We start from the raw sequence: 24143 nt of genomic DNA on the forward strand, positions 1-24143 counted from the left end.
TAGATGTTAAAATTTTGAGTTCTATCTACAAAAATGAAATAATATATTTAAAAAAGAACGCCAAAATCGATCCTTTTCTCTCCATCGTCAATCCACCTTGATTTTCGACCCACTTTCCTTCAATTCATCGCTTTGTATCGAAGTCGGGGATTCATTTTCCCTGTTTCGATTCTGTACTCTTCCCCTCCCCTCTCCTGAATTATTCGGTTTGTCGGTTTTGATTTTAGGGTTTCCGGAATAAAAAAGTTGGGGAGGGATGAGTTTTCAGGATCTTGAATCGGGTAGGGGATTGGGGTCGACGAGGAGGGGTCTCGTGAATGGGAAGCAGGATCCGACGCAGGCCGTTGCTTCTGGAATATTTCAGATCAACACCGCCGTCTCGACCTTTCAACGCCTCGTCAACACCCTCGGTACAGCCAAGGACACGCCCGAGCTCCGTGAGAAGCTGTTAGTTTTTATTTGTCGAATAAATTTCATATCAAATTGTTGTGTTTATTTTGAATCATTAGGTGGATATTTTTTGGGATTTTTTTAACGAATTGTCGTTTGCGAATAATTCAAATTCTGATGTTTAAATCAGGATTTTGAAAATATTGGCGGCATGTTTAGCTGATGGGCAGATGACGTGATTAAAAACAGTAGTTAATTGTTGTCAGCAACGATATTGAAAGTTGCTCATATTCGTTTACAAGCATAATATTGCTTTATTAATGAACTCAGCATAGACATGTTTGCTCAAACGGAATACTCTTGAAAGTATTGGTTGTTTTCTGTTGTTTTGTGAATTCTAAATGTAGCGTACCTATTTTGCTTTGACATCTAGTAACTGGAGTTTCATACTTGTTTTGCTCAACTGCAGGCATAAAACCCGCCTGCATATAGGTAACTTAGTGAAGGATACTTCAGATAAACTTAAGCTAGCAAGTGAAAATGACCATCGCGTGGAAGTCAGTGTAAGTTTTCTTTCTTGCTTTGCTGTTTTTGTGCTTTTGTCAAAGTTCATTTCTCTCTGTTTCCTCCAGCTTGACTTCTGTCATGATTGGATTACCAGAAATTTTGGGTGTTCCTTTATCAATTCAAAAAGTTTCAAATGAACTGGCTAATTATCTAATTGTCCAGTTGTTCACAGTGTATGAACTGATAAACGTCAACAGTCGAAGTCATCTCATCTATGAGCCCATTACCCTGAATCTTTTCCTCAGGATGTGATTAGTTATACTCGAATCATCTTTATAAAATCATCGACAAATATTATGGGCAAAGAGATAATTCGAAGTGTCAAACAAGTAATGAATTATTAAAAGCAGACGTGCTAATTGCAAGTTAAAGTTCAAATTTACCATGGCATTATACTTATATAGTTGACAAATTGTCTGGTTGAATGCCAGTTAATTGTAAGGGAAAGATACATTGATTTTAATTCAAGGCCAAATATGTCTAGTTGTATAATTCATTTTGATCTAAATCAGTATTCTCGATTATATCCTAGTATCATACCCTTCGGAGTATTTTCATGGCTTAAATTCTCTCCCTGTATAAATCTTGTTTTGCAATTTGTTATCACATTTTTATAAATTTTCCGGACAACCTTGTTTGCTGCACCATTGCTTAACCCACACTCTCTGTTAGGGTGATCACAATTGCATCCTGTTTTCTGCAGGCCAACAAGAAAATTACAGATGCAAAACTTGCTAAAGATTTTCAAGCTGTATTAAAAGAATTTCAGAAGGCACAACGGCTTGCTGCTGAGAGGGAAACTGCGTATATTCCTTTTGTCAGCCATGCAGTGCTTCCTTCTAGGTAATTAATGATAGAGGGACATAATGCTCTATGGTGAAGTTACTAGCTCAGCTTAATAAGCATTAACTGTATGTGCTACTATCAGTTAGCCAAGTTGGATGCTTATTTAAGATCTTAGTGATTATTAGGCTTTTTCTTTTTTCCGAGGAATCATTTATATGCTGTTATTTGTCATTTTATGTGGTTCAGCCATGACTTGTGTGTTGAAACTTTTATCTTCTGCAGCTATACGGCTAGTGAAATTGACGTAAGTTCAGATAAGAGTCCAGAGCAGCGAGCTCTTCTTGTTGAATCTAAAAGGTATATGCTTCTGTTTCTTTGGCTTTAGTGATGCCTTCATGTGCCAGGAATGGTTCCCCTTTGTATTTATGTGCATCTTATGATGCCCATAGTGCGATGCAATCAACAAAAAAATTTCTCATTTTTGGGAAACTTGTTATTAAAAAATATAGTGCATAATTTTGTACATTTTGTAAACTGGCATACTTAATTTCAAAATTGCTACAGGCAAGAGATTTTACTGCTGGACAATGAGATTGCATTCAACGAGGCCATCATAGAGGAAAGAGAACAGGGTATACAAGAAATACAACAACAAATTGGTGAAGTAAATGAGATTTTCAAAGACCTTGCCGTGCTTGTTCATGAGCAAGGAGTTATGATTGGTAAGGGTTTACGCTGTGTTAGATATTATTAAGACTACACATTCTATTGAAGAAATTTAACTTAGAAATCTGTTATACATCCTTAGATGATATTGGCTCCAACGTTGAGGGTTCTCATGCTGCAACCGCTCAGGGAAAATCCCAACTTGTCAAAGCAGCCAATACCCAGAGGTCAAATTCATCTTTGGTGAGTTCAACAAGCTTGGACTGAAATTCTGTGCGCATTCTATGTTGCATCCAAAACTATATTGCTTTTTTTTTTTTTTTTTGCAATCGTAAGAAAAATTGGGGTATAATTTTTAAATTATAATCTGTTGGAAACTCTTTGTTTCTTCTGTTGCCACTGAAATATGAAATTGTATTTCACTAGTTTGTTTCTTTTGTTTTTACTATAATTCAGATACTTAATTTGAATTTTACTGAAACTTAATATAATTTTCAAAACATTAATCAAAATTTCGCGTGATTTTTTGTTGTTTTCGCAGACTTGCTTGTTGCTCGTGATTTTTGGCATTGTGCTTCTCATAGTGATTGTAGTACTCGCTGCCTAATGAGGGTTTCTCCACGCTGATTATGTGGGCAGAATTAAGAAAGATAGCGCAAGTGCACGAGTAATCAATCGTCTGTTGGTGTTTGTGGTTAACACAAATTTTCAAGTCATAAGTGGCAATTCCAGTGTATTGGTTCTTGAGCCATCCTATGTAACAAAAGTTAAATGGTTGAATCGGAAATTGATTTTCGCTTGGTTTGTTTTATCTTGTAAATTCTTTCGTTTATGTATCATTTCTTGGTGGTGTTGCTATTCATTCATGTACAGGTTGTTTGAAACGTGGGTTTTCATCCTGAAAAATGTTTTTTTTTTTATTTTGATTTTTTATGTTATTAAATTTTATTTTCAATAAAAAAAATTTCGATTTTTAACAATTGTCGTTTTTCGTGGTAGAGTTGATATTTCACACGTCATAACACTTTCTCGTAAAAAACTAAAATCGTAAAAAAATCAAAAATAATATATGAAAATTGAAAAATATAAATGATCTGAATTAGAACTTTCGAAAAATAAATAAATAAATAAAATAGTGCATGTAGCTTTGTTCTTATTGAATTGAAATTGTTCTTAATGAATTGAATTCGTTAACTGAGGATGAAAAATTCACGAAATTCAATAGTAAACATGAGAAGGTGATAATCGTGCAAGTTTAAATTCTCGGACAAAAACTTGTGTGAGATGGTCTCACAAGTCATATTTTGTAAGATATATCTCTTATTCGGGTCATCCATAAAAAGTATTACTTTTATGTTAAGAATATTATTTTTGTTGTGAATATCCGTAGGGTTGACCTGCCTCACAGATAAAGATTCGTGAGATCATCTCACAAGAGACTTACTCAAATTCTCGGGTTATGTCTTCTTCGTCTCCAAATTGTTTTTATTTAAATTTTTGTTTTTTTGAGAACCAAATTGCTTTCACTTTTGTGACAAAAGCAAATCAGTTCAATATTTGGAAAGATGGCAATAATTATCGATATATCTAGTAAAAAAACTAATTTAGCCAAAGACACGTCATTTCGTTTAACAGCAGTGATTATGAAAATTTTATGTTTTACAAAAATCTCTAAATATCTTCGAATTTCAGAACAAAAAAATATAAATTTGAATTATATTATAGTTGGTCAAAAATTCGAAACTTTTGTTTACAATAATAGCATTTAAAAATATCCATGATTTCGAATAGAAAGAAGGCCAGGAGTGTTAGAGAGTGGTGGGATCGAAATGAGCAGTGGGAGTTCGGTGACGTCTTCTCCGGCGAGGTCCGCGGCTGTGATGACGTCATCATCTTTGTCTGTTGGGGTGGGGTTGGGAGAAGACTTTCACTTTCCTGCGGATCTGATTTCGATTCAGGATCGCAAGGATGAAGCTCTTCAAGGTCTCTATACCTATTCTTCTTCTACCATTTTTTTACTGAATGGTTCTGGTACCATTTTTAGCAGTATATTTTTCGTTTTCTCGGTTGTAGTACGTTTGTTACTTCGTTTTTTTATGTTCTTTATTACAAAGAGAGATAATTTAATTCTTAGTTTTTTGGCTGGAAACTTCAAAACATGGCTGTGACAATGGATTGAAATGAAAAGAAAAAGCAAATTTCAAGTATTTAATCCTCGGAAATGTATTGGAAGCAATATGGAAACATTTGGAAACCTTTCAAGTTATAACCTTTAAATGCCAAGGAGTTTTTTTAAAGTTTTCATACTTTTTTTTATGTGAACACCCTCTTGTTTTTTGTGATTGTTTGGGCTATCAATAACATTTTGTGGCATAGTGATTGAAATCCAAGAAATAAATAATTTGTTTCATTAGACAGATTGAAGAGCTGCTGGGCTAATGCTTACGGTAGACCTTGGCATGTGAGTCTAGTGAGATAATTCGTATGAAATATGTATTGCTTCAACTATGAATAGCTGCTCTGGCATTACAACGCTTTGCCTATGCCAACGCATATTTTTTAGGTTTATGATGGTGGAAAAGCGTTAGGAATTTCGAATTTTTTTGTCCTGCTACTTAATCTTTGGTGTTAGAGGAATTGTGGACGTGTAAAGTGTGCATAATTTAGTATGTGGATAACAAATTATTGTTTTAAAATTTCCAATTTTGTGTTTTGTATCATCATAAATCAAGGAGTATGTTATGAAATAAAAATAAATCACGAGATTAGAATACTAATTCAGATTTGATATGTCATAACATTACTAGAGGGAGGGAAAAGATGGTAATATGGTATAGATTTAATGTCCCATATCATTACCAGAAAAAGGGGTGCTTTGGCGAAAAATTAACACATCAATAGACAATTAAATGCCTTTTTTTAAAGATATGGCATGATAACTCAAAAGAAGTGAAAGAGTTGCCTTTTTTTTTTTGCAGTTCTAAAGTCTGGTTTAATGGGAAAGCTCAATAAAGAGGTTAAGTCCCTGGACGAAGACGGCTGGATGTTTGATGGACCACGATCTCGCATTCACCTGATTTCAGGACAAGGTAAATCAACAAGTTTTATGTGTATGAAGTTTTGTACAAATGTAATCTGAAGTAGTAAATGAAAGAATGTGATAAGATGTTAGTTGTCCCTGGTTGTGCTGAAAAAGGAAAAATTGATAGGAAAAATTATTCTGGCTGTTGTCCTGTATAATATACATCAATTATAATAAGTTTTAAAACTCTAAATGACTCCATAAAAATGATGGATACAGTAAACCTAAGTTCTCATGACTGTGTTTTTATCATGAGTTCGATTGCACAACTGCTAATAACCTAAACTAATTTTTTATTTTTATTGGGGTGCAGAGTTGTTTCTATAAATATTGAACCAACATTCAAAATCCCACTTTGCCTGTCTGCATTTCTACTTCCATACATAATTTGACTATTGTATTTTATATTTGATTGATCTTTTTGGAGTTCTGTATTAAAAAAATCATCGAAACTCGGTCACTTTTTTGGGACTCAGATTATTCTGGTTTTCTTGTTATCTGTTTCACTGTTCAGACCCGCCAATTCAGTAATTTTGGTGATGGGTGGTGTTAGTTGCTTCTAAAAATAATTGTTTACCGCATGTGTATTCTATCATGTTTCTGATTCCCCCTTTCTAACCATTGTTTGTTCAACGAGGAGGCACATATTTGGTAGGAACCTGTACCATCAAAAGTTACTGTACGAACTTCGAAAATATTCTTCTATACGTTCCGCTAGCCGGACCAAATTCCTGGGCCGCATGCACCATGACTCCATCAACTTAACTTCTTTAGCCTCGATATTCTATACAAATGGACTCATCATGTTTATTCAGGCGTAGAGTTAAGTTTGACTTTAATTCATTGTCTGTTTGAACATTCAAAACTTTTGACAGGTGGTCTTCGAAACAGGCGCACAGAACTCTCAACGCATCACAGCATGTCGGCCAAAAAATGATGCATATAGATGCATGCTGCTTTGATAGCTGATTTTAAGTCCTTTTTATGTTAAATTCACACCATCTTCTGTTTGAGGAAGGACTTTAGTTGATAACAGCAAACTGAGCTTGAGGTTCTGTCATGATGTGTACTTTTGTTGTTGAGATCAAACATTAGTGTTAAAAATGCCTAATTACTATTCTCGCCCCCCCCCCCCCCCCCCCCCCCCCAAGCTAATAAATTTGATTGAGAAATTAGAATCTGCCCATCCAAATACAATATTAAACTATTTCAACATTTTTCGTCACTCGTCTTTAATTTCAAGAAGTTTTGTTAATCCTCGTATCCACGTGATCAAACGGACGAGAATCACACAACGTATGACCATCTAGCAGAGACTGCACTCGTGAATACGGCCAAAAAGATGTACAAGTAATCTTATAATACCCGAGGTAAGTTCCATGCTTGAGTGCGACAAAACTATCTTATCATCTTTCGGAATACCCCACAAGGTAAGAAAGAGACATACATAATTAAACTTATACACCGTTTCAAAGTTTCTCGGCATTTGATGAAAGATTCCCCATCCGCTCGGTTAGCAGTTTCATGCGCTGAGATTTATCCCACCCATTTTCCTTTGGCTTTGTTTCACCTGCCTCGAGAAGTTCATCAGTTAAATTGGAGTAGGTTTCGGTCTCTGATGGAAATGGACTCCGAAGAAATGTTTCCCAAAAAGGATCACCAACTCCAGGAAGTTCATCATCATCCCATTCAACTTGAGGATCAGGAGAAAGTCCACCTATGTCAATCAGGTCTTCGCCACTTGGTGCGAATAACGTAGCATCCATAAAAGTAATGTTCTCTGTTTCTGTTCCCACGATATCACCATTGTTCTCTGGCATAATCTGAGAGAGGTCCCCAATGGTATCACCAACAGACGGAAGGGTAATAGGAGGCCCTTGTGATGATATATGAGGACTTGCACTGAAATATTGCTGAGACATAATTTCAGCAGGACAGCCGGCATCTGATTGAACATCGGCTTTCAGTGCAGAATCAAAAGCTGTAATTGGTATGCCTGACGGTATGAATGGCAGACCTGAAATAGGAGGTACCTCTTGAAGAGTCACTCCCGAAACATGATGGTTTACAGAATTGCCAGAGTCCGGTGTACTGGACAGGGATGAACTGTAATCCATGAAGAAACTATCCGAATCATTACCAACTTTTTCTAACCTAGTAGAATCTAGTTTTACAATCTGTCTTAGCATTGCTTTTGCTGCCTCGTTTATCAAAGGTTGATACTTAATGATCTGACCATCGGAAGCATTGCTAACAGAATTATAATCCGAAACATCATCCTGCTTTAGTCTCCTTTTTTTGTTGCCTTCCGTTATACGTCTGTTGCTGTCAGTTTGCTGGTGCATAAACTGAGCAAGGAAACCTGGACTGTTCACAGCTTTTGCTAGGAAAGACATCATCTGTTGTTGACGTTGTTCCATACCCTGAAAACGCTGAACCATTGTTTGTAACTGTCCATCAGTGGTTTGCTGCTGTTGCCTCAACCTTACAAGCTCCTGCATTAGCACATTCTTATCCCTTTTAAGCCTTTCAACTTCCTCTTCGAGCCCAAATTTCCCAACCTCAACACATGCTCCAACAGAAGAACTCTGTCCAACTGGTGGTTGCTGCTGATGAGGCTGCAAATGTACAGGCTTCCTTCGACTGATACTTTTAAGAAGATGCTTTTGTCCTCTTAAGAAACCCTCATTTGCAAACTCCCATCGGTCTGGATCAACCTTTCTAAAACCCTGCTCGTCCAAAAGTTCCCATACAGGAAGTACTTAGAATTTTTTTAAAAAAATACTATTGCCACTCAATTGTTAACATGCAAAATAGAAGAATATGCAGAGAGAATAATCAAACAGATCTCATGCCAAGAACCAAGGCTGTCTAGAACATAAACAGCATGGCAGTCAACAGGAACCAATTTGGGAACTAAAGGCTACAAAAAAACGGCCATTGAATTGTGAGATAACAACATTCCTTGTAGGTTTCGAAAAAATGACAACACAAAAGGAAGATATTAACAGCAAAAGAGAATATATCCCAATTAGCAGGTATCAAATCCACAGTACAACAAAGAGATCGGGCACAGACCATATTAAGCACTACGAACCATGATCTCCTAGCACAAGTCTCTCGTGACACAATATAAGCCAAAAATTAACAGAGATTGAATGGGTTTTCTGTCCTTAAATAATATTGGTTTCATTTTACTTATTACGGAAGATATCATTTACAATTGAATCCGATCAGGTATGAGGAGCTCAATAAGAAAGAATTAGAAACCGTATAGTTTTAAAGCCCAAAAGTAGTAATATATTTAGGTGCAAAAAATTTCAGGACAAAATCGCAATCAATGATTATGATAGAGGGAAAATGGGGAAGAGATATCATCACAGAGACAATGATATGCACGCTTAAAGTGAGAAATGTAATTGTCCAGCCAGTTAACATGGCCTTAAAGCCAAATAAAATCTCAGTTAGCAAATACATAAGCAGCATGAAATATGACCAAACCACAGCTAGATATATGGAGCATTTTATGCACAATAGTATGCATTTAAAGGAAGAAATAATGGCATGGCAGATACGTTCTTACTTATACATTACTTCAAATATAGAATCTAATAAATTGATCAATCAAACCAATGTCATATTTATAGCTCAACATCTTCACTCTTGCAGGACATCATCCTTCCCAGTTCTTTATCTTAATGGTAACTCTTCATGCAAGAACCCTTTATTTGGTGGTAACAGCAAGTGCATATTGGCACCTGACACCACTCTTCACAAATTTCACTGTGCGGTTAATTGATTTTTAGATTCTTTCAGAATCACATAATCAACAGAAGGACACTCCATATGTTAAATTATGTCATCAAAATTGTTATATGTTGCCGACAGTTAAGTCATCACGCACCAAAATAACCAAATTCATTAATATTAACAAATTTTGCACTCGATAAAATAATTATCACAAGACCACGATAGTTATTCCCAGAGCTATCCAACGGCTAAATTATCACACACGACAAACAATAGCATTCACACACAAAATGATTCAAGTAACCAGACGCACACAACCAAGTCTAACTTAATTCAACCAAAAGACACCCCAATAGAAAAATAAACTCTAATACATAAATAAAAAAGTACAGGGCCGACTGGCGAGGATAACTTACATATGTATTAAGCTGGCGAACAAAACTAGAGAAATTATTGTGTTTGAAGTACTTAGGAAGTAAGTCCCTGGCAAACAAGGAAGAGTCCCAAACAACAAAACTATTATTCGAAGCGCTCCACGACACGATCGTATCTGTGCTAGGGTCATCCACCACGTCATATGTTTTTGCCAGGAATGGCGGAGGAACATTCGCTGAAGGCATCGGGGCCGGGGCCGGGGCCGGGGCCGGGCCCGGAGGAGGAAACCCATCGCCGCCCACCTTCCCGGCGCTGGAAGACAAATTAGAAGCTGGCGCCTCCATATAGAAAAAAGGTCATATGTCGATTGACGGATACATAATTGATAGAGGAGATTTTGAAGAGATGCAGAGCTAGTATTGAGAATTTTGGGAGAAAAAACCCTAGATTTTGTTTGGGGTGGTGGGTGCGTTGCGTTGTGTGGTAGAGATGTAAAAGAGATCAAATGATATACTGTTCCTAATTACAGTGGGAGAAAGGAGAGAGAAGCGTCGAGGTCCCCAGGCGGTTAGACAAAATGACGATGCCACCCCAAATCGTTATAAATTTTTTCTTCTTCTTCTTTTCCCTATGTAATCATTGTGCCGAATTACTTTTTATTTTGAAGTAATCTCTCATGAAACAGTCTCACGAATTTTTATCACATCGATCAACTTTATCAATATTCACAATAAAAAGTAATAATCTTAGCATAAAAAGTAATATTTTTTTATTGATGACCCAAATAAGATATCTGTTTCACAAAATACGACCCGTAAGATCGTCTCACACAAATTTTTTCATTATTTTTTTATATGCTTGAGTTTCTATTTTTATGTATATTTCCATAAACATTTTTTCGCATGTCACATGAGATACATAGACACGACTACACCACTGTAGGGATAGAGCGAAGGGAATTCTCAGAACATAAAAGAAAGTTACGTCGAGACGAAGATGAGTTGTTTATCATTACGATAGATATTAAATGGAAGGACAATGATGTACACCGCTGAGACATCCTAACATATTGGTAGATTTGAACCTTGTTCCTACATCAGGTGATCAAGTCGATCATTGTCACATATAAAAGAAGTACAATCACAAAGAAATCAACTGTATTGGGTTAAAGTTGATTTGATAATATAAATGATTAAAATTATAAAGTGACCAACATATTATTACCAAAATTATATTTTTAAAAAAATTCACGAGAGTCAACATCATATGTTTCCTTGGATACCCGATCAAATTAGGTACTAATAAGTCTGGTAATTTCAACAAGCCTCAACTAACATTCAACATTTGATGGTAGTGTGCAGGGGCGGAGCCAGGATCTTGATTCAGTGTAGGCAATAATATATTATAATTAATAAAGCAAAAAAAATGATTAATCGACATCTAAAAATAATGTGTCATAAAGTTTGAACACAAGTTACGCACAGCCAGTAGCATTGATAATTGATGGGAAACGTCAGAAAAACGACGAAAAATAGCGTGTACAAAATCCGAAATCAAAACAAAATATGATATAAAATATAAAATATACGTTCGAAAAATAAGCATGAATTCATTATTGATTAGAAAAAAGCATAAAATTATAAAACAATTGAATGATCGACAAACATTGAACAAAAAAACGAATCTAAAATTTGGTAACATTTTGGATTTTTTAGAGATTATGAAAGATGAAGCAGTAATTAAAATGAATTGGAATGATTCTTAATCAAAGTATATGACATTCGTGAATCGAGAAGATAAAACACATACAAAAAGCTATAGAGTGTATACTTGGATACTAATAACATGTACAAAATTGAGTCTAAAATTTGGGTATACAAATTATTAAAGGAAAACTGGATCAACTAAGCATATAATAATAGCATACACATATTAAAAATTTAGACATAAATATATCTAGGGTGTCGGGAGACACAAATATATATAAACATATAAAAAAATTTTGGCTCGGTGTAATCATCAGCCCACATTGGGCCTACGCTGGCTCCGCCAGTGGTTGTGTGAGTTAAGTTTCAATGTATTTTAGCTCATTAATTCCTTGTTATTGTATTATCAAATGTCTGCTCTCTGAATAGATTAGTGACGAGTCCTTAAATTATTTCGTTACTGAATAAAGCTTTTACTCTTTAAAAAAAAGATTTAATTCATTAATACCGATTACGATAGAAGCGTCGTATCTCGTTGTTGAACTTAGATATTATTAATTGCCTACCAGCTACAAAAACCTATCAATTATAAGACAAAAACTTATGTGAGACGGTCTCATGAGTCGTATTTTGTGAGACGAATCTCTTATTTGGGTCATCCATGAAAAAGTATTACTTTTTATGCTAAGAGTATTACATTTTATTGTGAATATCGGTAGGATTGACCCGTCTCACAGATAAAGATTTGTGATTCACAAGAGACCTACTCCAATTATAATTGTTGGGTATTATAATCCTTTTAACCCCTCGTAACTATTGGATATTAGGGTAGCTCTATGTAAGTTAGGGTTCCTTTTTCTCCTTGATTGTTTGGGTAGATATTCTTCATGAATCACGAGTCACAAATCGAGGGAGGAAAAATATAAATTATTACTTTATAGTCAGAACTATCAAAATGAAGTTTTATTCCGTATGAAAATCTTACGACGCTAATAAAATCAAGAACGTAGCCAGGATTTTGATAATAAAAAAAATCGACGGATTAAGATATACATATTATTTTAATTTTTAGTCTCTTACCATATTGTCTTTAATATTTTATCTTTTTAGTATTTGAATAATAATAACAATAAATGTTGTCTAAATTTAAATAAATACATTATATTATATTTAATGATTATATTTTATTAGTGAGAAAATTTTATTGAATTAATAAAAAATCTGTTTTATGAAATAATTTGAAAAATTATCTTATCCATAATATTTTCGTGACATATGGTACGGGTATAATGTTTTAAATATAATTTAAGTTAATGTCACTATAAATAATCAAAAATAAAGAATTGATTCACGGTTCAATTTATGTGGATGTTTGTTTATTTTACACATTTAAATTTAAAAAAAAAACGATCAATTATACAATAAAATATATATAAATCACTTGATGACGTTAGTAAAACAATTAAATAATCTTATTTTTATTTTTAACAACACACAATTATATGTCAGTATATAGCTTCTATCTATCAGTTATATATGAACTCATTTATTTTTTTATACATTGAAAAATATACAAATAATGCAATATGAAGCTCAAAATATAAATATTATATAAACACACACAAAAAAATATAAATATTTATAATATTGACAAAAACTTGTGTGAGACGGTTTCACGGGTCGTGTTTTGTGAGACAGATCTCTTATTTGGATCATCCATGAAAAGTATTAATTTTTATTGTGAATATCGGTAGGGTTGACCGGTCTCACAGATAATGATTCGTGAGACCGTCTCACAATAGACCTACTCTTATATATTTATGTACATGTAAATACACAATAGTTGTGCAGCCGTGAGCATATAAATCTAACATATACATATAAATATATAACTTCTAATTGTGAATTTTTCAATATACCCCTATTCATTTAATGTATCAAATTAAATCAATAATTTTTTTGATGTGTTCTTTTATAATTTATTGTCACTTAAATGCCTTTGGATATTAATACATATTGAATTTATCAATTTACCCATAATTTTTCTTTGTTGCTAACTAAAATTTGTTACTAAATTAGTGTATTTCTTCATGATTGTTAATGAATATTTAATATTTATATCTTATCATTTCTTTTTATTTTATAAATTGATTTAAGTAATAATTAAATAAATAGTTACTCAATAATTTAGTAATTTCATTTATGATTCATTATGTATTATAATAATATTTTAGATAATAATGTTATTAAAATTAAAGTTCTATTATTATATATTTTGTTATCAATTTTCAATTGCGTTCTAAACATAATACAAAGTATGATTATATTAGCATTATTCTATTACGAAATCATCATATATAATATATTGATTTGTTATCTTGTTTGTTCTTTTCAACCTATTAATTAATTTCTAATTGTATATGATGAAATTACATACATAAAAAACGATTTTTTCTCTTTTCTACATATTAATTAATTTATCATTATATATAATGAATTTGTATATATAAAAACTATTTTTCACATTTCAAAATAACAAAATTGTTATTTAATATTACTCACTTGTTAAATTAACTAAGTTTTGTTTATTAATTCATTATGCATTATTACTATGACTGCAACTTAAGGTGATGACATAGAGTGGTCACCCTAACAATTAATATTTGTGTTTAAAGTATTATTAGTAATTAAAACTACTTTGTGTTCGATGAAATTATTTGACTAGTGAGAATAAATTTGATTTAGAAAAATGATTTCTAGAATGTAAAATAACAACTATACCATATTTGTTAGGTGCAATAATTGTTTATGTAAGGTATAACAATCCAAATGTGACGTTTGAGTTGTTTTACGATTTTAAAATATTTTAGTTAATGTTGCATCGTTACCCCTATTATAACTTTTGGTAAAGCGGCAAATGCATGATCTTACAATTGGTATATATAACAGTCAAAGTCATGAGATCTATTCTCATTGATTGCAATTAGTGTAATTATTAATATTGTTGGAGTGCAATAATTGTCTTTGTTGGATACATTGATTGAATCATGACGATTGAGCTACTATATACCGTTTAAAATATTTGAGTTGATGTGTAATATCTATTCTAAAAAAGGAAAAAGTTAAACAAAATTCTCAAGGAGTTAAAAGTTAGCAAAAACACAATTGATATTTAACTTAATAACAAGTTTAGGGGTTTTATTTTAACATCATTATGATAATTTAGTTAATTAAGAGAATTTTATTTGACAATCACTATATGCACTCCATTTAAATACATTATGATTTTGGTTTTAATGAAATTTACTATTATCTTAATTTTATTTTTATTGTTTTTCATTGTGAATGATATTTGGATGAAAAATATCTTTGTTAATTTGAGAGAGCTGTCATTATGTTATAATCATGCAAATTGAAAAATGTTATATAAATAAGTGAATATATTTGATTTATCGTCATGATGTATTTTTATTTATTGTGTTTTGATATATTTAGATTAATAAATACTCATAAACAAGATGTTATTCAAACGATTTTAAAAATTATCTAAATTTCTTTATTATATTTTTCATTATTAATCACCCACGTGCGATGCACGTGATCATTCCTAGTATATATATATATATATAAGGAATATTTAGGAAAATGATACTGATCAAATCTTTTTTTAAAAAATAGTATTTTCGGGAGTATTTCATTTGCAATTTTATTCCCATAGATCAACAAAACAGAGAAGAACAAAACTCTTTTTGCCATGAATCTGGCGTCTCAGACTATTCAAACAGTTATTTTTAGATGAATTTGTGAAATTATCTTCGTCTTATAATTCGTTTTCAAGGTTCGGATATTAGCGTAGATCATCAAATCCTCCTATGAAACTGAAAGGTGAATACAAGCAAAACTAGCCTGTTCATGAAATAGAAGGAACGGAGACATCAATGTTTCAGTACACTACTGACAAAAACAGTAATAGGAACTCGAACAATATGCTTCTGATCTCCTTCAAACACCATCTCACCGAATGTATAAGAATTCGTCCTCTGAGTCGCTCCCAGTACGAGTATAATGTGTCTCGAGGCGTTAGCACTTATAGTAAATACGCTTGGTGTCACCGAGACATTGACACCAATCGGCTCTCTAACGACGACCCTATACTTCTCATCAGCATCACCAACATTAGTCACCCTTCGTATCACTTTCCTTGACCCAACCAAGTTAGAAACTGTCACACTAGCTGATACCCAGGGATGAACCCATCAAGATCCGGCCCAAATTCCCGGCCCATCATTAAGGCCCACAGGTGAATGGCCCATGACAAGCCCAGGTATTCTTCTATAAATACCAGGTTGGAGCGTATGATTATGGAATTCATGATATCGTTTTCAGCAGCACCCTTAGCTGCTCCCCCCATATATCCTCAGTCTCTGACTTGAGCGTCGGAGGGGCTACGCCAGGATACCCTCCTGGCCCCCTCCTAACGGTCTTATTTGTGATTTCAGGCCCAGGGTAATTTTGGAGCCCGTGTCTGGATTAGTGACGCTTGCGTGGATCGGACCCTAAATTTCCCGTGAGTATCACTTGGCGCCGTCTGTGGGAACTTTTGAGTTAAGACGTAGAGATGGTAGGGAGGAGAGGGAGTGGAAGAGCCACCTCAGCATCATCGCGTCCTCGGAGGGGACCCGAACCATCTCGCGCTGAGGCGGGACAGGAACAACCGCATCTTGAGACGAGACAAGAACAACCTCGTCAAGAGGCCAGAACTGAGCAGCCCATCCACGAGACGAGGGCCGAGCAAACCCGTCCCAATGAGAATGTGGGAAACTTGACCCTGGAACAGCTGGGCCAATTTATCACCCGAACAGTGGATGAGGCCATGAAGAGGAATCAAGAGTCTATGTTTGTAGAGGAACAAGCCGCCCATCAGGAGCGGGAGGAGAATGTTGAGGTCCATCATAGCAGGGTTGAAGAGACGCAACCCCTCCAGAGTGGGGAGATTAGTGAGATGGGAGAGATGTGGAAAGAGATAAGGAGGTTGAGGGAGCAGGTGGGAAGCAGGGCGCCGGTACCCAAGAGAGGAAGCCCTTTTTCACTAGCCATCTTGGAGGAAGGGCTTCCTTCGAATTTCCGACAATCAAACGTTGGAGAGTATGACAGACATACAGACCCTGAGGAACACTTGGGGAGATTTGAGAATGCGGCTCTGTTGCACCAATATTCGGACGGAGTCAGGTGCAGGGTGTTTCTGGGCACGTTGGTGAGGTCAGCCCAGCAATGGTTTAATACCCTGCAGCCCAACTCCATACAATCGTTCGAGGATTTCTCTGCAGCCTTCTTGCACCGATTTGCCAGCAGCAAGAGGCATCAAAAGAACTATTTGAGTTTGTTTGTGATGAAACAGCAAGAGGCTGAAACGTTGCGGGAGTTTGTCCAGCGCTTCAACACTGCAGCACTAGAAATACCATCGGCTACCCCTGACATCATGATAAGTGCCTTTACACAAGGACTAAGGGGATGAGAGTTTTTTAAGTCGTTGGTCAAGAAGCCTCCGTCGAGCTATGATGATTTGTTGGCTCGAGCTGAGAAATATGTCAACCTGGAGGATGCTCAACGATACAGGAGGATGGAAAACCGGCCCGGAGGAAGTAGGGTGGAGGGAGCCGAGAGAGGTGGAAAGAAGAGGGGTGCAGGGGAAAGAGATGAGGACAGAACCAAAGACAAAAGACAATTCTCATCACATGTTCCTCTGAATAGGAGTCGTGACGAGGTGATGGAGGTGAGGGAGCCCGAGGAGAGGTGGGAGAAGTCGCGAAGGGCTAAGAGCAGTGCTAGGTTGCCTTCGCGGGACAGACGAGAAGGATCTGCATCCGGGAGTCGACCGAGGTCTCGTCCGTCCCCTAGGCGTGGTCAAGGCCCTCCATGGTTAAATCAGAGGGTCGGGGAGCAGAGAGATGAAGGTCGAGGTCAAGGTGTTCCTCAGGAACTCGTCGAACCGAGGAGAGGAATGAATGAGGATAACAACCCTACTAGAGGAATGATTCATATGATCTCGGGGGGTGTTACTGATGGAGACTCTGGGCGAGCTCGGAAGGCACATGGGAGAAGGTTGGAGAACTTTTAGATATCTAAGGTTGCAGACTTACCACAAGACCCCGTCTTCAGTTTTGGGGTGGAAGACCTTCGAGGCGTTTATGATGTGGCGAGGATATTTATTGATAATAGAAGCTCCGTGAACGTCTTGTTCAAGAGCACGTTGGATCAAATGAAGATGGAAGGATTTGAGTTTGAGCCGGTATCCACCCCGCTCTATGGATTGGCAGGACATCCCATCCCGCCGCTCGGTCAGATTGTCCTTCCTCTATCTTTGGGACATGTGCCTCAGCGGGTAACAAAAATGACAACATTTACTGTGGTGGACACCCCATCTGCTTACAAAGGAATTCTGGGGCGACCAGCCCTAAAGGATTTCAGAGCTATAGCGTCCACGTATCATCAGAAGTTGAAGTTTCCCGTAGGGAAGGAGGTTGGAGTTTTATGCGGGGATCAGAGGGTCGCGCGTCGATGTTATGAAGGGGCAGTGAGGGAGGAAGGGAAAAGAGCGCGTTTGGAGGTTAACATGATTAGGAAATGAAGAACTGTGTAACTTTGTCCTATAGAGGTACAAGAGGAGCTGAGAGGAAAGTTGGAGAATGCGCTGGGTAAGGCTCTAAAGAGGCATGGGAACGCTTACCACCTTAGAGAACATCTTTACTTCATTTTTGATGTATTTCGTTCCTGAATTTGTCTTACGTTATCAGTTGATATTTAATAAAGCCAAGTTCTTATATTAAGTTCGTGGTTGTTCTTGTATTATGAGGATTATATGAATTTTATTTTACCTGCTTGGGCTGCGCCTAGTAGAGGAGAAGAGTGGGGGGGAGAAAAGTTAAATTTTTCCTGCTAAGGCATCGCCTAGCAGAGGACTAGAGGCTGAGGTGGAGAATATTTATTTTCCTGCTAAGGCATCGCCTAGCAGAGGAGCAGAGTCGGCGATGAGAAGAGCAGAGTGGAAGAGAAGAATTTTTATTTTCCTGCTAAGGTATCCTATAGCAGAGGAGTTAGAGGGTGGGGGCGTTGAATTTTATTTTCCTGCTAAGGCCCGGCTTAGCAGAGGAGTTAAAGGGTGGAGGTGTTGATTCTATTTTCCTGCTAAGGCCCGGCTTAGCAGAGGAGTTAGGAGATGATGAGGTGAGAGTTTGATTTTTCCTGCTAAGGCCCGGCTTAGCAGAGGAGTTAGAGGGTGGAGGTGTTGACTTTATTTTCCTGCTAAGGCATCGCCTAGCAGAGGAGTTAGAGGGTGGAGGTGTTGATTCTATTTTCCTGCTAAGGCCCGGCTTAGCAGAGGAGTTAGGAGATGATGAGGTGAGAGTTTGATTTTTCCTGCTAAGGCCCGGCTTAGCAGAGGAGTTAGAGGGTGGAGGTGTTGACTTTATTTTCCTGCTAAGGCATCGCCTAGCAGAGGAGTTAGAGGGTGGAGGTGTTGATTCTATTTTCCTGCTAAGGCCCGGCTTAGCAGAGGAGTTAGGAGATGATGAGGTGAGAGTTTGATTTTTCCTGCTAAGGCCCGGCTTAGCAGAGGAGTTAGAGGGTGGAGGTGTTGACTTTATTTTCCTGCTAAGGCATCGCCTAGCAGAGGAGTTAGAGGGTGGAGGTGTTGATTCTATTTTCCTGCTAAGGCCCGGTTTAGCAGAGGAGTTAGGAGATGATGAGGTGAGAGTTTGATTTTTCCTGCTAAGGCCCGGCTTAGCAGAGGAGTTAGAGGGTGGAGGTGTTGACTTTATTTTCCTGCTAAGGTATCACCTAGCAGAGGAGTTAGATGGAGGAGTTGAATTTTATTTTCTTGCTAGGGCCCGGCCTAGCAGAGGAGTTAGAGGGTGGAGGTGTTGAATTTAAATTTTCCTGCTAAGGTATCACCTAGCAGAGGAGTTAGATGGAGGAGTTGAATTTTATTTTCCTGCTAAGACCCGGCTTAGCAGAGGAGCTAGAGGGTGGGGGTAGTGAATTTTTATTTTCTTGCTAAGGCATCACCTAGCAGAGGAGCAGAGTTTGGGAGGAGAAAAATGTTATTTTCCTGCTAAGGCATCGCCTAGCAGAGAAGAAGAGTGGATGAGGAGAATTAAATTTATTTTTCCTGCTAAGGTGTCACCTAGCAGAGGAGTTGGAGGGTGGAGATGTTGAGTTTTTATTTTCCTGCTAAGACATCGCCTAGCAGAGGAGCAAAGTTTGGGAAGAGAAAAATTTATTTGGTTAGTCGATAACAAAAGATGTTTAAGGGGAGCAGAGTTTACGGGGATCGACCTGCCCGGTCAGGTCGCGGGGATCGACCTGCCCGATCAGGTCGTGGGGGTGTGGGGGCAACGCCCCCATAATTTTTTCAGAAATCACACAATCATTCGCAAGGGAATATATCAAATTTCTCAACGTATTGGACGAGGCGAAGGCGTGGGCGAAGGCGAGGGCGAGCAGGCGCTCGGGCGAGCCGGAGTGGCGGGCGAGCTGCCGGGCGCGGGGCGAGCAGACGCTCGGCGGGCGAGGGCGAGAGCGGCAGGCAAGGGGCTAGGGGCGAGCTGGTGCTCGGGCGAGCTGGAGTGGCGGGCGAGCTGCCGGGCGCGGGCGAGCAGGCGTGTGGCTAGGGGCGAGCTGGTGCTCGGGCGAGCTGGTGCTCGGGCGAGCTGCCGGGCGCGCGGCGAGCAGACGCTCGGCGGGCGAGCAGAGAGCGGCAGGCAAGGGGCTAGGGGCGAGCTGGTGCTCGGGCGAGCTGGAGTGGCGGGCGAGCTGCCGGGCGCGGGCGAGCAGGCGTGTGGCGCTCGGGCGCGCGGCGAGCAAACGCTCGGCGGGCGAGGGCGAGAGCGGCAGGAGAGGGGCTAGGGGCGAGCTGGTGCTCGGGCGAGTTGGAGTGGCGGGCGACCTGCGGGGTGCGGGCGAGCTGGCGTGGCGTGGCGCTGGCGAGCAGGCGCTAGGGCAAAGGCATGGCCGAGGGCTTGAGGGCGAGCCTGTGGCACGCGGGCGAGCCGGCGCCCAGGCGAGCAGGCGAACGTGGTGCGCGAGGGGGCGAGTGCTTCGGCAGGGCGCCGGACGAGCTCGGTGAGGGCGTGGCGCGCGGGAGCTGTGCGGCCGCGCGGGGCGAGGGCGCCGGGCGAGCGCGCGCAAGGGCGGACGCACGCTGTTGGGGCTAGCGTGCAGGCGGCGAGGTGATGATGAAGCGGTGCTAGGATTGATATTTGATTTGTTTCCAACTTTTTGGAGACTCACGGAGGCCTGGAAGAAAATGCACAACTCACGTGTTGTAAACCGAGAACAACGCAATCAATCGAACTTTGAACCTATGATTCAGTTCGACTCGGGAGGGGGAGACTGGTGATACCCAGGGATGAACCCATCAAGATCCGGCCCAAATTCCCGGCCCATCATTAAGGCCCACAGGTGAATGGCCCATGACAAGCCCAGGTATTCTTCTATAAATACCAGGTTGGAGCGTATGATTATTGAATTCATGATATCGTTTTCAGCAGCACCCTTAGCTGCTCCCCCCATATATCCTCAGTCTCTGACTTGAGCGTCGGAGGGGCTACGCCAGGATACCCTCCTGGCCCCCTCCTAACGGTCTTATTTGTGATTTCAGGCCCAGGGTAATTTTGGAGCCCGTGTCTGGATTAGTGACGCTTGCGTGGATCGGACCCTAAATTTCCCGTGAGTATCACTAGCCATGTTCAAATCCGAGCACCATTCTTTTCCTGGGATTGGGCATCCTACCCCGATGGCTCGTCTTATGGACATGTCATCCACGCCTGGAACAGCACACAGGAACTGGATGTAGTGCTTGAATCTGGCGTCGAATATGAGCCCTGGATCGATGGCTCTTGAAGGATCGATAGAACCTGATCCAAAGTCGAATGGGGTGGCTGTGGATAGCTTGTTTCTACCTTGGGCTAGAATAGGTGAACCGGATTTATCGGCGACTCGGGCTGTGGTCAGCATGGCTGAAGTGATGGCTGCAGGACTCCAACGCCGGTGTTTTTGCTTTATAAGTGCGGCGATTCCAGCAATGTGTGGAGTTGCCATGCTTGTCCCAGACAACAGGGAAAAGGATTGCCCTGGAATGTGATTCCGAATATAAGTTTCACCCTCAAAATATAGTTAATTGCCTGTATTCCCCTATTTCCTCTCATTGCATTTCTAATACGGGAATATGGGGACCACATAATACTTGCTTTCATTTTTTTTCCATTTTACCTCTTAAACGTTCATCTCCTTCACTATCATGACTCCAAGCAGCCCAAATTGATGAGCCAGGAGCCATTATGTTAGGCTTCAGCACATCAGCAGTTTCTAAAAGTGCATTGTTAACATCTGGTCCCCTCGATGAATACGAGGCTACAACTGGAGCTGGTCCAACGAAAGTCGCCCGTCTCCCATCCAAAATCCTCGCTGTTCCTCTGAATCCTATGGCTTTTCCACTTCTGGTCCTCACTGTATTCGAGTTGTAATATTCCCACACAGCCTGCACCAAAAGATACACACTTCATGTTGTGTTCCAAATAATTAATTACACATGAAAATTGTTGCTTTACCGACGAAGATTCCCTATTGTTTAGAATGATTCCTGGGACTGGTAAAGTTACTGTAGCACCCTTAATCTGTTCGGAACCGACATCGGGATCCATGGTTAGTATGAAACCAGCAGCTCCAATTCTCTGTATGGTGTCTGAAACTGTGGCTATACTTGCTTCCTCGGATTCAAAGTCGAATGTGTATGAGCAGATTATTATCTTCCCACGAACTGAGGTCCGTATGAATGGATCCGGACTCTGGCAGTTTTCCACCTGTCCCGCAGCTATGTTCATTTGACTAACGTCTGCAGCAGCTGCCAAAGGAAAGAATACTCCTCCGACCGTTGGAGCTGGGACATTGACATGTCAAATTATGAGTAAAACAGCGTTGTGGGGACAAGGAATCGTGTATTATTTCTTACGTGCAAGTCCGGTTCCAGTTAAGGTTTGGCCATTTCCTAAGATGAGGGAGTTGTTGTACTTCCGGTCGGTTATAGAGGCTGCAACAGTGATGACCCACGGACTAAAAGAAAGGATCGAACTTAGGGAAGGCCCGCCATTTCCGGCAGCTTGTACGACTAGTACACCAGCTTTGGTGGCAAAAAGAAGCTCGATTTCTAGAACATTTAGGAACGCAGAAGGCCCAGAAGGCACGCTTGTTGGCCCTATAGAGAGGCTGAGGATATCAACTCCATCTTCTACAGCCTTTAGCAGAGAGAAGAAATTGATGAACCTAGGATATGAGAAATGCGAGGTATTGAGTGAAATGACACGAGTTCTATGTTAATGACCTGATCGACCGCAGCCACAACGTCAGATATGTAACCTCCAAAGGGATAAAGAGCTTTATACACAGCAATCCTGCATCAAAACCAGAGTGAGGACTCATCATAATCACACGTAATTTATACTGCTCGGAGAATAGATTGCATAGCCAAAGATCAAAAAATGCGATTTATCACCTAGCTCCTGGTGCCATGCCGCTTGCATACCCATAGTTGAAGTTGTGGACTATCACTGGAATATGGTTGTTTCCGGCTGCTGTGGAGGCCGTGTGGCTGTAAAAATCAGCGGCCTTAATACGAGTCTTTTAACTCTAAAAATTCACAATAACAAATATTGACATGATGACATGTTACTATATGTGCGCTTTTGATTATGCGACTTACCTTCCATGACCATCAGCATCAAAAGGCGACGCAAAGTCGAGTGAGGAGTTAAATTCTCCTGCAGCTATAGCGGCTCTTGCAAAGTGCTGTGCGCCAACAATCTTCCCATTACACGCTGATGCTGGAAAACGCTCTCCAATCTCACATTTTCCTTTAAACTTGCTGCTTTTGGTCACCGTTGTTTGGGCCGTGAAACTCGGATGAAAAGGGTTGATTCCTGTGTCGATGAGGCCAATCACGACTCCATCGCCTGCAACATTAGATCCACCTAACTCCGGCCACGCACCGTTTGTAATTCCAAGAAAATCAGGTGTATGTGTAGTGAGCTTCTTCATTTTAGCATCCTTATGGATTGATCGAACTTTCTCTGCACCTCTTAACATAGGAAGTGCCTAAAAACAGTATGGACTCTTTTAATAACTTGGGCAATGTCTTATTTATTATCCTATACTAAATTTACCTTCTTGTCTGTGACATGAATTGCGAAGCCATTTAGCAAATGGGTATAGCTGTACAACTTGACGTATGAGCCTTCTTCCAAGGTTGATTTTAGGAATGCATCATGTTTCCTGGTCATTCTCTCTTTGTACAACGAAATATCTTCTCTGTCCCTGCACAAAAAGCTGCTTGATGAGGAAAAAAGCTCCTAACTGGAAAAATAATTCTTCAGAGCACGTAAAATGTTTGATCTTAGTCACTAATATTTAGCCAAAAAAGAAAAACCTTGATGACATCATGATAAGGGGGTCATCTTCCATCAGAACCATGTACACATTGGCTTCTATTGAGAAGAGATTTACAAATGCAGTAAGAAGAAAAACGAAAATAGTTTTCATGGACTACAAAAAATTAAAGATGGATCAACTACAGTGATAAGACAAACGCCACAAAGTTGAGATGTGTACTAAACGAAGGAGCTGCTCTCATATAAATTAACACTCTGCCAAGAATGGGGCACAAGCTGTGCATTTCAAAACCACCTCAATACATACATTTGACACACTCGTACATGTGACTAGTTGGCGTCGATATATGTAGCACCTATTGTGTTTGTATACCTTTGTTC

The 24143-nt window shown here is 39.1% G+C and overlaps 4 protein-coding genes across 4 annotated transcripts; 2 read left to right on the plus strand and 2 right to left on the minus strand.

The window, feature by feature from the left end:
- The first annotated feature begins 15 nt into the window (after positions 1 to 15).
- LOC142533486 (syntaxin-22-like) lies at positions 16 to 3220 on the plus strand. The gene is made up of 7 exons (XM_075640289.1): positions 16 to 447; positions 860 to 953; positions 1661 to 1800; positions 2026 to 2100; positions 2308 to 2465; positions 2552 to 2652; positions 2951 to 3220. Exons 1-7 carry the CDS (start codon positions 257 to 259, stop codon positions 3014 to 3016), a joined length of 825 nt encoding a protein of 274 aa, XP_075496404.1. The 5' UTR covers positions 16 to 256; the 3' UTR covers positions 3017 to 3220.
- A 947-nt stretch (positions 3221 to 4167) lies between these two features.
- On the plus strand, positions 4168 to 6602 carry LOC142532561 (protein SAMBA). Its single transcript, XM_075638856.1, has 3 exons — positions 4168 to 4392; positions 5388 to 5498; positions 6367 to 6602. The coding sequence occupies exons 1-3, from the start codon at positions 4239 to 4241 to the stop codon at positions 6426 to 6428; spliced, it is 327 nt and encodes a 108-aa protein (XP_075494971.1). The 5' UTR covers positions 4168 to 4238; the 3' UTR covers positions 6429 to 6602.
- Positions 6603 to 6820: 218 nt separating this feature from the next.
- On the minus strand, positions 6821 to 10163 carry LOC142532560 (heat shock factor protein HSF8-like). The gene is made up of 2 exons (XM_075638855.1): positions 9658 to 10163; positions 6821 to 8220 (listed from the first exon to the last, which is right to left on the minus strand). The coding sequence occupies exons 1-2, from the start codon at positions 9958 to 9960 to the stop codon at positions 6961 to 6963; spliced, it is 1563 nt and encodes a 520-aa protein (XP_075494970.1). The 5' UTR covers positions 9961 to 10163; the 3' UTR covers positions 6821 to 6960.
- A 4976-nt stretch (positions 10164 to 15139) lies between these two features.
- LOC142533681 (subtilisin-like protease SBT2.5) lies at positions 15140 to 24045 on the minus strand. The gene is made up of 10 exons (XM_075640530.1): positions 23801 to 24045; positions 23538 to 23688; positions 23078 to 23469; positions 22871 to 22966; positions 22700 to 22769; positions 22331 to 22613; positions 21930 to 22258; positions 21592 to 21859; positions 21060 to 21452; positions 15140 to 15556 (listed from the first exon to the last, which is right to left on the minus strand). Exons 1-10 carry the CDS (start codon positions 23911 to 23913, stop codon positions 15258 to 15260), a joined length of 2394 nt encoding a protein of 797 aa, XP_075496645.1. The 5' UTR covers positions 23914 to 24045; the 3' UTR covers positions 15140 to 15257.
- Positions 24046 to 24143: the final 98 nt, after the last annotated feature.

The sequence above is a fragment of the Primulina tabacum genome, chromosome 18 (genome assembly GCF_025594145.1).
Source record: "Primulina tabacum isolate GXHZ01 chromosome 18, ASM2559414v2, whole genome shotgun sequence".
Lineage (NCBI taxonomy): Eukaryota > Viridiplantae > Streptophyta > Magnoliopsida > Lamiales > Gesneriaceae > Primulina > Primulina tabacum.

Excerpts from the sequence above, each read along its gene's own strand:
- LOC142532560 (XM_075638855.1), bottom strand. The coding sequence starts at position 9,960 with ATGGAGGCGCCAGCTTCTAATTTGTCTTCCAGCGCCGGGAAGGTGGGC. Across the intron at positions 8,221-9,657 it reads TTCGCCAGCTTAATACATAT|GGTTTTAGAAAGGTTGATCC; the intron begins GTAAGTTATCCT and ends TTGGACGAGCAG.
- LOC142532561 (XM_075638856.1), top strand. The coding sequence starts at position 4,239 with ATGAGCAGTGGGAGTTCGGTGACGTCTTCTCCGGCGAGGTCCGCGGCT. Across the intron at positions 4,393-5,387 it reads CAAGGATGAAGCTCTTCAAG|TTCTAAAGTCTGGTTTAATG; the intron begins GTCTCTATACCT and ends TTTTTTTTGCAG. Across the intron at positions 5,499-6,366 it reads TCACCTGATTTCAGGACAAG|GTGGTCTTCGAAACAGGCGC; the intron begins GTAAATCAACAA and ends AACTTTTGACAG.
- LOC142533681 (XM_075640530.1), bottom strand. The coding sequence starts at position 23,913 with ATGAAAACTATTTTCGTTTTTCTTCTTACTGCATTTGTAAATCTCTTC. Across the intron at positions 22,967-23,077 it reads GATGCTGATGGTCATGGAAG|CCACACGGCCTCCACAGCAG; the intron begins GTAAGTCGCATA and ends TGATTTTTACAG. Across the intron at positions 22,614-22,699 it reads TTGTGGCTGCGGTCGATCAG|GCTGTAGAAGATGGAGTTGA; the intron begins GTCATTAACATA and ends TCTCTGCTAAAG.
- LOC142533486 (XM_075640289.1), top strand. The coding sequence starts at position 257 with ATGAGTTTTCAGGATCTTGAATCGGGTAGGGGATTGGGGTCGACGAGG. Across the intron at positions 1,801-2,025 it reads CATGCAGTGCTTCCTTCTAG|CTATACGGCTAGTGAAATTG; the intron begins GTAATTAATGAT and ends TATCTTCTGCAG. Across the intron at positions 2,101-2,307 it reads CTTCTTGTTGAATCTAAAAG|GCAAGAGATTTTACTGCTGG; the intron begins GTATATGCTTCT and ends AAATTGCTACAG.